Source organism: Ovis canadensis, chromosome 3 (genome assembly GCF_042477335.2).
Source record: "Ovis canadensis isolate MfBH-ARS-UI-01 breed Bighorn chromosome 3, ARS-UI_OviCan_v2, whole genome shotgun sequence".
Classification (NCBI taxonomy): domain Eukaryota; kingdom Metazoa; phylum Chordata; class Mammalia; order Artiodactyla; family Bovidae; genus Ovis; species Ovis canadensis.
Window position 1 is genome coordinate 78,626,512 of NC_091247.1, and position 15,251 is coordinate 78,641,762.

The 15,251-nt window shown below is 44.5% G+C and overlaps 1 protein-coding gene across 2 annotated transcripts in view; it reads right to left on the minus strand.

Annotated features, from left to right (window-relative positions):
* The window catches only part of PRKCE (protein kinase C epsilon), a 546,536-nt gene that overhangs the window by 319,700 nt on the left and 211,585 nt on the right, over nt 1–15,251 (minus strand). For both annotated transcript variants that reach the window (XM_069583410.1, XM_069583409.1), the window contains exon 3: nt 13,667–13,730. In XM_069583410.1, coding sequence (XP_069439511.1) covers nt 13,667–13,730 — 64 coding nt within the window. The remainder of the gene's footprint in view (nt 1–13,666; nt 13,731–15,251) is intronic.

Below are 15,251 nucleotides of genomic sequence, written 5' to 3' on the forward strand. Positions count from 1 at the left end.
ATGTAATACCTTCATAAGTCTGAGGAGTAAACCATTACTTCTCAGCAGACATGACAAGCATGATGAAATGATGTTTTCCTTTGAGTCAGGGATCTCTGTTGCTCTTTTTCCTTCTCCCAGATGGGGCTGCTCACAGACACACACACACCAGTGGACCACTTTTTAAGTGAACTCCATGTTCATCTCCATATAAGAGAGAATTAACGAGCAAAATAGGTGTTACAAGAGGTTATTCCTCTTAAAAGCAAGGCTTCCAGGACAGGTTCACACAATTTGGGGTCCAATCAAATAGAATCCTTCCTTAGATGTTTGGAAATAAGACTCAAATCTCAACATTTCCATTTTTGACTAAACTTTCCAGAAATAGAACTATTCTGTATATCTATGTTGAGGTCCAGCTTATTCTCTTTTCCCAGTATTTCACTTTTATTCTCTACCTCTTTTTCCATGTAGACCTTGGATTTTTTTTCAAATAAAATAAACAGTTGTTTTATTATCCTTCATTTGTAGATATTTAATGGAAGTTATGTTACAGATAGTCTGATCTTCAAACTGGGGCTCTGTAATAACCTAGAGGGGTGGGAATGGGCAGGAGGTAGGAGAGAGGTTCAAGAGGGAGGGGACATAAGTACACCTATGGTTAATTCATATTGATGTAGGACAGAAATCAAACCAAGACAGTAAGCCAATCATCAAGCAATTAAAACTAAATCGATATTTTTTAAAAGAGAGAACACTTTTCTACAATTTTTTTAAAAATGCTCACTCAGTTTCTATTTGAATACCTACAGAGATGGAGAGCTCCCTCTTTACTGCTGAAATGCACTTAACTGCTAATGAGTAGTTACTAAACTAAGCTTAAAGTTCCTCCCTGTAACTGCTATCCCTCTGGTCCCTGGGCTGCCCAAGAGCCACAGGATAAGTCTTTCCCCTATTCCTCTTTGCTACACTGTAACTTCTTAAGAAACCCAATCATGTCTCACTGACTACTCAGGATCCCATGCTTCACTGAGGAATGATTGAGTCTTGCTCCTTGGTGTCAAGTATAGAGAGAGATGAGGAAACACTGTCAATGACTCACACCTGGATTCAGAAAGTCTTCAATCTGGGAATCCAAAATCCCAAGCATTCACTGAATCACAGCATCTTAACGCCTCTTACGCAATCCAGTTGAGGGCCAGAAACATGTAATAATTTGTTCACCTTCAACTGACTGGTTAGAAGCAGGGCCAGGAACAGAATCCAAGCTTCTGATTTCAGTAAAGGGGTTGCTCACACTACACTTCATCATAAAGCTGTTTATGCTGAATGCAGTATAACTAACCACGGGCCATGTGCCCAGCATGAAGAGGCCTTGTGATGATGAAGACTCCTGCGGACTTGCTTGGAGCCGCCACGATAGCTAGTCTCACAACGGCTTTGGGTGATCTGAGTCCCCAGCAGACAAAAAGGTCCAACTACAGAGATAGCCCTTGTTCCCAGTCTGGCTTTGTGTAGTCCAGATGGCAGGACAGCGCCCTGGGCTCAGCACTGCTGTATCACAGGGCCAGCCAGGAGCCTCATGTGCTCTGGGCCAGCTCTCAGCTCAAAGCCCGTGTTCCAGAAGTCTCTGCCCTTGGATAATTTGTGGCTCACTGGGGTAGGCAGGGTACAACCAGGACTCTAGTTATAGATACAATATAAATATCTGAGTACATGCTTGTATGGAAAGACACAGAAGAGTGTGGGAGCAAAAACTGTGTGAACCGGTAGGTTGAAGTGGGCCAGCTGGTGTGGGAAGGTCCCCAGGAGGAGGCAAACTTGAAATCAAATTTTGAAAGAACAGAGAAGTAGTTGAATTAAAAGGGAGGGGACAGGATATTATAATTGGGGACTTGTTGTGCGTGGAGGCCCTGAGGTGGCCTCAGAGCACCCCTAATAAGTACCAGGCATAGTTTAACCACGCAGGTTCACTCCCACCCGTGAAACTGATTGTATACTGGAATACAAAACAGCCGATTATCCAAAGCAAGGTCAGACCAAACACCTTGTTTATCTCCATAGTTTCCTTTTAAAGTGACACTTTCTCCTGTTATTTCATTTAGGCACACATTCATTTGTGTGACGTTAAAAATTATGCCCCTACTGTGTACCCAGCACCTAACAGAACTCCCCCTGCATTTCCACCTCCATTAAAGGCAGGTGCAACTTGCCTGCCTCAGAGGAGGATCACGGAGAGGTAAGTTCTAGCAAGGTCCCTGGGTGAGTTACTTTAATTAAAGCCTCAGGAACTGGGAGAAAATTAGCACAGTGGGGTCAAATTCAAGCACCACTCAATACTTGAGGGTATTTATAGACAAGCAAACACAAAAACAAAAAATCCAATATCCTGACTGGTTGCTTTTTGTTTTCGGGGTATAAATTGGTGCCTGTTCTCCTACCTAAAGAACACCGATGCTATCCATTTTGACCTTCTGCAGGTTATTAAAGCTGGGACTTGAATACCAGGGCCCAGGGAATTGCCTACCTCCCTAAGAATATGCCAAGTGCCCTTCCAGCCCTTTTCCAGAAGAAAGGACAAGGTGGGGGAAAAGATACTAAACAAAAAAGGATTAAAAGTTCTTGATTTTGAAGACAAAATGATTGGAAGTTGGGGAAGAAAAAAGCAGATTTCTCTCTTAATTTTCAATCCTGTAGAAACTGGTTCAGAGAGGAAATCACAGGTCTTAAGAGTCTCTCACTACGCAAAGTGTTGTCCAAGGACGCGTGGCAAGGGCATCTCCTAGGACCTAATGAGAAATGCAGCAACTCAGGCCCCACCCCAGGCCCACTGAATCAAATCTGCATCTTCACAGGATCCAAGGGATTCACAGTATTAAAACTCCTTAAGCCTCAATTTTTCCATCTGTAAAATAGGGATAATGAAATGGCAGATCCATTTAGGCTTTAAAATAATCTCTGTACAGAGATTTGGCTTAAAAATTTTTGTCCTCTCTCCCTTCCTCCTTCTAGGTGCCCAGCTCTGAGCAAACTTATCTTGGTTTTAATTCAGCCCTGCAGAGGGCCATAGGGTCAATAGTCCCATTTCTCTCTTTCTTCGTATACCAAGGAGGCCACGGAGGCCCAAGTGAAGCAGCTGCCTTGTTGCCAGACACACCCTAGCTTGGGAGCTCCTCGAGGGCAAGGCCTATGTCTTTTACATCTTGTTCTCTCCAGCTCTTGGCAAGGTGCCAGGCAGGCAACAGACTCTGCATGTACATCTGTTGAATCAGCAGTATATCCAGTAATTAACCAATTGTGGAACAAAAGCTAAAGTGCAGGTGTCTATGAAATCCTAGTCCCAGTAACACACAGATACACCTGAAAGTGGACTTAACTTCCCCTAACTGCATTCTTTCTGACAGTTGCCAAAGAACTTACACCTGGCTATTCGTCGAAGCCATGAGTTCCTGCTGCAGAAAACAGTTCTCTGAACTAAACATCACTATTAATTTTCAGGAAACAGGCAAACTTGAGTGTCTATAGAGTATGAATAACCCCCTGGCAGCCAGTGTGCTCTACTTAGCTAGGCAGAAGGGACCTCAGCTAGTGAAGTCTCTCAGTCCGTGGAGATGACTAAACTTGGAACAAGAAGCAGCTGGCCCTGAACTCTGGAGAGCGCTGCCTAGTGCTAATGAAAAATACCTGCATGGGACTGTCCATTCAGAGGTGTGCAGCCTCTCAGCAGCAGGAGTGGGCATGCAGAGGCCAGCAGCTTCCTGCAATGAACGCTCTGTGAGCATCATTCATCCATCACTTGTTCCACGGAGTCTGGCTACCTGGCCCACCAGCCTCTACGTGTCAGAAGCACATGGTCCTTGGAGACAGGCACACGCTGACAGCATCCTCAATTTCAGCACATCCCACTTCAGATCAGAGATGTCTTGAGTGACATGAAGTGGGTGTCATGCGTTATTTCTGAGCTCCCTGCCCTTAGACATTCACGCTGTGGATTAAGCAGGTCATTCCTCTCTACCTAGGTCTTCTGAAACCTGCTGCAGCCTGTGTTCATGGGCAAGCCACAGTCTCTGTGTATATGGGAATGGTAACATTTCTGCCTAATTCTTTTTTTTTTTTTTCAAATTTTCTAATTGCTTTAACAGCTCATGTACATCACATGGGAAAGAAAACCAAGATTCCAGACATTGACAAAAATGGTTCCCCCTTTTCTAAATTCACCCTTTCCCTTCCCCAGAGACAACTCTGGTTCCCAGTATGTGATATATCATGCAGAGACAGCCCACACACCCCCAAGCATGTCTATGAGAAGGGGCCTGGGGGCAAGGATTTCTGTTTTCACTGTTCACTTCTCGGTCCCTGGTGTAGGGCTTCCCTGGTGGCTCAGAGGGTAAAAAATCGGCCTGAACTGTGGGAGACCAGGGCTCGATCCCTGAATCAGTAAGATCCCCTGGAGAAGGGAATAGCAACCCACTCTCATATTCTGGCCTGGAGAATTCCATGGACAGAGGAGCCTGAAGAGCCAAGTCCATGGGGTCAGAAAGAGCTAGACACAACTGAGCGACTAACACACTTTGTGTGTCCCTGGTACTGAGAAGGTGAAGGAAGGTGAAGTCGCTCAGTCGTGTCCGACTCTTTGCGACCCCATGGACTGTAGCCTACCAGGCTCCTCTGTCCATGGGACTCTCCAGGCAAGAATACTGGAGTGGGTTGCCATTTCCTTCTCCAGGGGATATTCCCGACCCAGGGATCGAACCCGGGTCTCCCACATTGGAGGCAGCCGCTTTAACCTCTGAGCCACGAGGGAAGCCCTTGGTACTGAGAAGAGTAACTGCTAAAGGTGCCCACGGAGAAGGCGATGGCACCCCACTCCAGTACTCTTGCCTGGAAAATCCCATGGGCGGAGGAGCCTGGCAGGCTGCAGCCCATGAGGTCGTGAAGAGTTGGACACGACTGAGCGACTTCACTTTTACTTTTCACTTTCATGCATTGGAGAAGGAAATGGCAACCCACTCCAGCGTTCTTGCCTGGAGAGTCCCATTGACGGCGGAGCCTGGTGGGCTGCCGTCTATGGGGTCGCACAGAGTCGGACACGACTGAAGCGACTTAGCAGCAGCAGCAGCAAAGGTGCCCAAATAGTTCTGTGTTGAATGAATTAATGTGTAGGTCATAGGTATGCCCGAAAGCTCCACATTTTGGTAAAGCAATTCATGCATGCATGTGTGCTAAGTTGCTTCAGTCGTGTCTGACTCTTTGCAACCCTATGGATGGTAGCCCACCAGGCTCCTCTGTCCATGGGATTCTCCAGGCAAGAACACTGGAGTGGGTTGCCATGCCCTCCTCCAGGGGATCTTGCCAACCCAGGGACTGAACCCGCATCTCTTATGTCTCCTGCACTGGCAGGCAGGTTCTTTACCACTAGCGCCACCTGGGAAGCCCTAAATCAAGTACTGCTGCTGCTAAGTCGCTCAGTCGTGTCCGACTCCTAGCGACCCCATGGACTGCAGCCTACCAGGCTCCTCCATCCGTGGGATTTTCCAGGCAAGAGTACTACTCTGCACTTGTTATATCTTCTGATTGGATGTGCCTTCAGTGGACAGTGGCTCTGTCTCCTCAACCAAGAAAAGAGGATAACTGTTATTACCTGCCTTTTAGGGTTGCCATGGAGCGGACGAGAGCATGTGGAAGTACTGGAGGTTATAATTTATTGACTGCATACTCCAGAAAGGGCAGTCCCACTATACTCTGTTCTCCCAGTAGCTACCCAAATGATCAAACACATCACGGTGCTTACTGGTGTAGTGTTTGCCTTATTGCTTAAGAGCACAGATGCCCTAGAGCAGGGACCATCTTCGTTAACTCTATCCTCCTAGGGCCTAGCACTTCTCAGATAAGTAAATAAGAGACGCTTCAAATGAGGGCCACTGAGGAAGAAGGAGAGAGAGGAGATTCACAAACATTCGTTCTTAGCTATATGCATGTGCACAAAAAAACACATCTTCCCAGGCCCCCAAAAGCTCACACCAAAGGTTTATAATACAGGAGGAAGATAAAAGGCCCAGTGTGAGCAGCTTGAATAAGATGGTAAATGCATTTGATTGTGAGAATGTGAATGTTTCAATGAAGCTAGGTAATAAGAAAAATCAATAAAACTGTCAGCACTGGCCAATTTCAACTGGATAAAAGAATAAAGTAATTGGTCTTGAAAGACAACTCTCTAAATTAAGTTAGATGAATGGAAATACCCTTTTGTTTTAAGCCAAATCACAAGGACATCAACAGCAGTAAATGATTAAATTATAAGCCACTTTGACCCAGTATGATCTGAGCTGCAAACATGAATTTCCCGAAACGATCTTCTTTGTAAGACACAGAACTGATGTCTAGCAAGACAACAAAGACAGAATAGGAGGCCACACCATGATACCCGGCGCTTGCTTCTTGACTAAGGATCTATTATAAACCGATTCTTTCTATTAAACTTATTTATTCAACATGACTATTCCTCCTTCAATTACTTCATTAGTGAAACAGGCACACAAGTCAGTAGAAAATGCACATCTACGCTCCCATAAAGGCCGAGAGGAAGGAGGCTTTGGTAGTGATCCTAAAGAGCTCTGCTCTCCACATACTCAGGATTCAATTCTGTTTTTCATCTGCTAATGGCTGGCATTTGGTGTTGTTAACTGTGGATGGATGATTCATTTCAGAGGAACTGCTGCGCATCTCGAGCCTATTTGGAAGGAAATGAGGGTTTCTTGGCTTATTTCTCATCAAGCATTTTAGCATTGTCTCTCTTTGTGACATTATAAACCCCTTAATGGGAGTTTGGTCCTCACTGCTTTCAAGCTGACTCTCCCTGTCTCATCTGGTGCATATGGCCACTGCCAGGAACAAGCATTTATTCCATCAGGACAAAGGAGGGAGCCAAAAATCTGGAAATTAATAGGCCCATTCCCTGAGTCTTGAGTTGCAATAGCAAGTGAATATGTGGGAGTGGGGGTGGGGTGGGGTGCACATTGCAAGAATGATGGTTTTGAACATCTGGCTTTGGTTAATATTCACTCTTATCAGATACTGAGGCTGCTTTCTGTTCTCCATACGCTACTGGAGAATCCAGCTTGTCCACGAATGTCTGGGGACCCTGTGGGGGTGAGCAGGATCACAACCTTATTGCCAGAGACACCTCACAGGAGGGAGACCCATCAGCTCCTTGGAGCAGTGCCTGACTTTGAAGTCCCTTTTTTGGGTGGGTAGGTCCCTTTAACATACAAAGTAATGTTTCTCATTAGAGACTGAACAGAACTTGAAAAGGGTGAGAGTGTCAGGCTTGATGCAGGGACACCCGCTAGACAGGCTGGAGAGAAGGAGAAGTTTTAGGGTGATAGCAGGCTTTCCGTGGGACTCCATGAGATTGCTGAAAAGACCACAGCAGGCCACAAAGAGATGCCTGTACCGGTCTTGTCCTTCAAATCACCTAAGTCCCGGGCTTAAAAATGTGCTCTCTGCCATAACCCAGACTTGACCATACTTGGCCTAGAACATCCCTCCTCCTTAGTGGCCAAGGTGAGTGATAGGCCTTGACGATGAAGACACATCCAGAAAGAACTGCCCTCAATCTTCAAACACAGCTTAATCATTTATTTCATTTCCTTGTTTGAAAATTTCTGTCTGCCACATTGATGACTATCTTTGTTTGGAAGCTCCTTGAGAATACAAATGGCATCTATTTAATTTATAGTGTCTGTCCTGCCTTACCAAAAAAAAAAAAAAAAAAAAAAAAGAGCTTCAAAGCTGTCTTTGATAATGATGATATGATGCTCTCTACACAGAATGGCCTTCCCACTTCTTCCTTGTCAATCTGGTATACCTAACTTTTCCTTTTCAGCCTTCAAGCTTTGCTTCTTTCTTGAGTTTCTCTGTGGAGAAGGCAATGACAACCCACTCCAGTACTATTGCCTGGAAAATCCCATGGACAGAGGAGCCTGGTAGGCTACAGTCCATGGGGTCGCAAAGAGTCGGACACGACTGCTGCAAATTATTCCCGTCTGGAGAACTCCTGGTAACACCAGTTAAGCACTCAGTGTGATATTGTCTTGCACTTGTTCTCTAATGCTTTTGTCCTGCAGGTGTCTCGGATTCCTGATGGAATTGCAAGCCCCTTGACGGCAAGGGCATGCGCTCTTACAAACGCCGTGTCTCATTTTCCACTTCCCAGTCCCCAAATTCAGCATGGACACCAAACTTGGCATATTTACTAAGATGCATTAGTGAATACTCTACATCTGAATGAATGGTTCTGCTTAATGATCTGATCCTCAGAAGGCAATGGATTAAAAAATAAAGAAATTTTAAGAGAAACAGTAGAATTCTTATAAGCGAAAGATTCAGTGGGACTCTGGAATCAGAAAGATGTTATCTAGATAAAAACCACCAGTGGCAGAGTGTCAAGAGGAAAGCCTGCCTCTCTATTTCAACTCTGAAGGCAGTGTTCTAATGCCTGCCATGGACACAAGGTAAGAAAGATTATTAATCTGCTGGGATTTGAGTCCAGCCAAGACTTAGTTATGGATGCACCTTACAGACAGCCTGAAAAGGAGCTGACCATTTCTAAACTGGGACCATGTAAGTTTTCATTTCATTTCAGTGGGGCAAAGATCTGCTTATTAATAAAATGGATTCTTTGGGTCATCTTTGGATTCAAAACTAAAAACTTTACCTTCCTATTTCTATAAAAAGCTTCCTGAAGAAAAGAACTAAACTGTTAAAAGCAGTGAGGAGGTGTCTGCCACAGAGGCATGGGGGGACTCATTACTGGGGCCCTAATCCAGGCAGGGCCCTGAATCATAGCCGGGAATAGGAACCAACAGGGCCTGGTGATCAACTGTTTGGCCTAAAGCACATCACTTGACCTCTCAATGTCACCATCTCCCGCCAGAAGATGTCTGTACTTGCTCTACACACATTATCATCTTATAAAGAAGCGAAGCATGTTTGATCATGTCCACCAGTCTGTGCAACTTGAAAAAAAATCTAGAAGAGAGCTGCAAAGATGAGATAAGATTTCTAAACTCTCTCTTCAGAAAGGTTGAGGAATTTGATTGATTCAACCTGAAGAAGAGAGATTTAATAACCATCTTTGAATATATGCAGGGCTTTTTACCCAGGGCTGATGAGAGTGTGGGGACCACATGTTCTGTCTGCACTGAGCAGAGAAGGTACAAGCCCAGGCTTAGGAAAACAGACATTCGTAGCATTAAGGGAAACAAGACACAGACAAGCTAATGAATGTCCTTCTGGGGAATACTTCAGTGGGAAAAGGGTGCTGACGAAAGAGAAAGAAAATGGGACAAAACTATGGGAAAGTCCAAACTCTGCAAAAAGCAATCTCATAGCCCCTGAAAGATACAGATATTATTCTATGAATTTCCTCTTTGGCACCTTGCTCTATTCTTGGACCTTTTGCCATGCCCCAAAGTCAGAAACTTGCCCTCAAACTGTTTCCCTAGATATCCAGCCTGCTGCTCCTTCCTGAACACTGGACTAGAGTGTTGCTCACCTCTCTGCCTTCAGGTCTCCAGGGCCCTGAAGATATTATCGAGCAGCCCCTTCATGTGAGTACTCTGTCCTCAAAGCAGTTCTATCACAGTATCAAAACCTACTATACATCCTATTAGCCCCATTGATGGCTGAGAAATCTGAAGCTCTAAGCTAGTAAACACTGGAGCTAGGATTTAGGAGTCCATCAGTCAGTGCAGTCCACCGGTCCACTGACTGATGTATTTCTAAGGCTCTGTTTACTCTCTCCTCTCCTTTCCCAGAGAGGAGACTGAATGCTTTCTGAAGCCTGTGGTAACAGAAAAAAGAAGACAGGGCTTGCTTTTTCACCCACCTCTTCATCTTCTACTTCCACAATATGTATTAATTTCCCAACCTGATCTACCTGCAGTATTTATGACGGATGTGCTGCAAAAATCTTTCCAATTGCTTTTATCTTCAGCATTTTATTGGAGAAACAGTTTGGGGACCCAAACATACCACTGAGATCCACTTCCTGTCCTTTATATTATTGTCTAAACTCTGAAAAACTCTCCTGGGTGAACATGACACCTGGATGGAAGATGGGAGAAGAAGAGCCTAAAAATCTCTAGGTCAGACCCTGATTGCCCCTCCTCTGGGAGTCTGCAAATGATGGCTCATTATCATATTACTATAAAGAATAGAAATAATATACAAATCACATCACAACAAAGGGAAAAATATTAACAAATGTCCACAACAGGAAATAATTATTTGCACAACTGAGAATTACATACATTGTTTTTTATGCTTCTGTTGCCTAGGCTAATTATGCTCTGATTTAAGTATCTGATGAGTCTGTAGTGCTGTGCTTACCAGGAAGCCCCATGGTCATTGCTGCTGCTGCTGCTGCTAAGCCGCTTCAGTCGTGTCCGACTCTGTGTGACCCCAGAGACGGCAGCCCACCAGGCTCCCCCATCCCTGGGATTCTCCAGGCAAGAAGACTGGAATGGGTTGCCATTTCCTTCTCCAATGCATGAAAGTGAAAAGTGAAAGTGAAGTCTCTCCGTCATGTCTGACTCTTAGCGACCCCATGGACTGCAGCCTACCAGGCTCCTCCATCCATGGGATTCTCCAGGCAAGAGGACTGGAGTGGGGTGCCATTGCCTTCAAACACTAAGAGGCACCTGGTGCTTCTCCAATGATCCAGTGGGTAAAGAATCTGCCTGCAATACAGGAGACGCAGAAGACGTGGGTTGGATCCCTGGGTTGGGAAGATCTCCTAGAGGAAGTAATGGCAATCCACTCCAGTATTCCCGCCTGGAGAATCCCATGGACAGAGGAGCCTGATGGGCTACGGTCCATGAGGTTGCAAAGAATTGGACACGACTGAGCAACTAATGCACAAGAGGCACCCAAGTCTAGAGCGACACATAAAACATTCTGAGAAGGTTTACTGCATGGGATAATGTAGGTAATGTCCTTGGCACAGTACCTGTCAACCCCTTCTACTGGTTACAGATATTAGCCAGTTTTCAGCTTGAGCTTTGACAGATGTCTATTCAAATTATACCAACGATCAAAACTGCATGACCAGAAATGACCTTAACTGTTATCCAGCCTGACCCCATGCGTCTGAGGTTAGGTCGCCTGGTTTAGCTAAAGCTCATATCAGTCAAATCCCATTATGATGAACTACACAGGACATGCAAGCAATGGAATTTTATTAGACAGTTAGAAATCACATTAACTCCAGCTCTAGCAGACGTAAATGTCCAGGCTTTCCACAGTGTGTTAGCAAGAAAAAAGAATCCTTTGGCACATCCCAGAAGAAGGGGGTGTATTCACACAGCCTCACCCCCACATCTTTCCCTGAGCTCTTTGCTATTTGCATGTGGTGTAAAGTTTGTGCAATTGCTATGAATATCTTTTTTTTCCATTGATGGGACTGACTGGAGCACTTGAAATAGGCAAGCTGAAGGGATGCTTGATGGCAGAATAATAGAGCAGTGAAAATGTCAGCTGTGCCTCATTGCAGCTCTCTTTTTCACCTTTTCTCAGAATACAGAGTCAGGAATTTTCACTAAAGAGAAGGACTTAAATAAGAATCAATGAATGTCCACAGTCTGGGTGTGACTAACCTGTTCTTCCCTGGACCCTTACCATGCAATCAAGGTAGCAAACGTTTTGGCTGCTTATTCTCCATTCCTCTTTTCACCCTCCCAACCTTTCCAAAAACAAAACCACCTTTGGACCATGAGTCCTCAACATCCCAGAGCAGGACTGGGAGAACAGAAGCGTAGAACACAAACAGAATGCACCAAGATCAGCTTCTAGGAAGAGATTGCTGGAAGTCTCTCCCACTATCCAGAGAAATAATTCCAAATCCAGGAACAGCAAGAAAAAAGAGGAGAAAACTTCTCCTTTTCTTCAGAGCAACACATGCTAGCACTTTACTGAGTCTGGCATGTGTCAGCATTTCCAAAGTAAACCCTGTTTTCTTTAGATGAAAGAGATTAAAAAAAAATAGACTAAGAATTCAGTCCAATGAAAACTGCTTTGGTCATTCACATGCAAGAAGCTGTAGAAGCAAGAAGGAAAAAACCAATTGCCTCTGATTTATTTATTTATTCATTTGTCCATATCCTTTCCCGCTAATGTAAAAAAAGGACATCTTCTATAATTTGCAAGTCATTATTTTTTTCAAAGGAAAAAATAACCAAGCCTCCCAATGATTGTCCAGCATATTGGCACAGGAAGTACATATTTAATTAATTATCCTGTTGCATGCAGAATTATGTAAGGGAAAAGGGGGATTGATTTTTCCCATCAAATGTTTCACCCATATTTCCAACCAGGAGACCACTGTAATACTGTGAAGCATGGTAAATTTGGGATCAGTCATTATGTTAAAAGTAACAAAGGCTTTACCTTACTGAGTGCTTTATTTCTTAATCCCATTTTATTATTTTTTTGCACATCTTAAATATTTCATACTAAATATTGTTAAATCTTCAAATCTTCTACAATAGTTTTCTATTCTGGGCTGTTCAGAGCTGAGAGTAGAGAAGGAAAGTTGGAAATGCCAAAATGTAATTGCAATAAAGAGCAGAAAATGTAAGAGACCAGTTTTGGAAGAATGTTTAAAGTTTTAAACCTATGCCAAATAATTGAGATCTATTATAAGAGGACTGACTTCTATTATGAGCTCCATATACACACAATTACTGAATTATTCTGAACACCTGTTAAAATCAGGTGTTAACAGTCAAATAAAAATCACCAGGCACACCTGTCAAGTGCATCTTTTGACCAGCTCCTTTGAATTTTCTTGCATAATCCCCCCTCCATTACAGAACCTTAAACTAGAGCTTTATCCCTAAAATTTTGGGGTTGTGGCTTTGGCTTATAATCCCCAGTATTCCAGGGAGATGCTGTAAAAGGCCCAAGTCTTCCAGCCAGGAGCTGTGCCTTTCCCTTTGAACCACAACCTCTAATCCCCATCATTTCTCATTGCCAAGAGGAACCTGCCTTGCTCATCCCATCTTTCTGCAGTGACATTCAAGCCAACCGTTCTGTCCCCTGCCCTCATAGAGAAGAGGAGAGGAAAGATGGTCCCTATAACTAAGTTTCAGTCCTAATTCCCAACCTCCTTAGAGCCCAAGTCTGCCACCACCTCCCTGTTCTCAAGTGCATATGTTTATCCCAAACTCCTAATTTATCCCTCTTTATAAGAAGTAACATTTCTATTAAAGCTCTAAAGAAATAGGACTCTGAAATTTGACACCTCATTTATTTCATTTCTGACTACCCTTACACCAACTGGTTTTACTTCCGTCCCACTGCACACACACAAACCCCATGCGACCTTCCCAGGAGAGGCAGTCACCCCTCCAAAGCCTGCCTGGGCATCTGTGCCCGGGAATGCCTGCTTTACTGGTCTGACTCTGTAAGATGAAAATCTTCCCTCTGCTCCACCAGAGCTAACAGATGGCATGGCTGGTCTCTTTTGGTACATAGGCGTAAACATCTTCAAAATAATCTTTTCCTTTATACCGTGCCAATTAATTACATGTCACTGTAATATGTCCCAGCCAAAGATGGAAGGGAGAGACTAAAAGACAAAAGGGTCAATGGACGAGAACAAGGACGAGAGGTCACACTCTCCTACCTTCACCCGACGACCCCGAGAGATCAATGATCACATACACTCTTCCTTCTGGCTCCAGATCAATCTGCAATTAAGAAAATGATAGTAACTCTGTTAGTGCATCGTGGGGGAAATCTGAGAGTTCATGACATTTCCAACCCAAACTGCTAAAACCTAGAGTCACAGCTCCATTCAATCCATCAACCTGCAACATGGAGAGTGCTGGGTGAATTAGGGATGAGGGAGAATCAGCATTTATGGAATGTCTACTATGTTCCAGATGCACTAACGATGAGGTTTGATACATCCCCAACAGGCAGTGCCATCCCATGGGTTCCCAACTGGAAGCATTTTTGCTGCACAAGCAAAATGTGACAACACAAGCAACTGCACCGGGACACTTGGCACAAGGAACACTTATGGGGGGGACACAGAAATATCTGGAGACATTTTTGATTGTCATGACTGAAGAGGGAGTGGTGCTATTGGCATCTAGTAGGTGGAGGCCAGGGAGGCTACTTACTAAACCTCCTGCAGCAGACAGGACAGCCCCCACGACAAAGGATTATCCAGCCCTTTGCTGACAAAGTCAAGGTTAACAAACTGTGTTATCTCGTTTCACAGGTAAGGAAACTGACCTCACCATTCCAGGGTAAATGGCAATGCTGAGATTCAATGCCAAGACTGTCTCCAGAAACCCCTATCCTTTATATGACACAAATTGCTCATGGGAGATTAAAAAAAAGAAAAAAAGAAAAAGACACTATTCCCACTCTCAAGGTGCTTATAATCTTACTGGGGAGTTAAAAACAACAACAACAGAGAACAATGCCAAACCCAGCTTAATGATGAGGAACAGAAATTAACTGATATAAAATATTCTGGTGAACCTGAAATCAGTATAAAAGAGCAGCCTGGGCAAGAAAGGGAAGGCATTCCAGATGAAAGCAACATCATAGGCAAAGGCTGGGCATGTGAGTGGTGCTCGTGCAGGACTGAAGGACCCCATGCTCAAGGGTGTGCTGGCACCTGTGTTTGACAAACCCAATCCTACTAAATTCTCACCACCAACCTTGTCCACCCACCCTCATACCCTCCCTCCCCACCTCCCAATCCAGCAAGCTACTTCTATACAGAAGCAGGCTGATGAGCAAGGTCAGAGGAGCTGGGCCTCTTGTAGTCAATATCCTTCTGAGGTCTGAGCTGTCCTTACAGAGTGTGTTCTCCATGAGTAGTGACTCCGGAAACCCTGGATCACCAAGTAACCCTGGTACCCACCCCCGCCTTCCATCTGCCTGTGCAGAGTTTCAGTTGGCTCAGTCGTGCCAGGCTGGACTCCTCAACAAGCTGTGAGTCTCTTGAGGGAAGGAACTCCCTTTTTTGTCCATGGTCCAGCAAAGAGCAGGCGCATATTTAGCAAGTACTACTTAGGAAGGGTCAGCCTGGTGAACACCTCCTCCTCCTCCAAGGTCAAGATCAGTTATTGCCTCCTTTCTGAAGCTTTTCCAGATATTCCCAAGTCAGAATGAATTACTCTTCACTTGTGTTCTCATAGTAGACACACATATCTCAATCACGGCTCCTATCAAGCTATAATACATTGTCA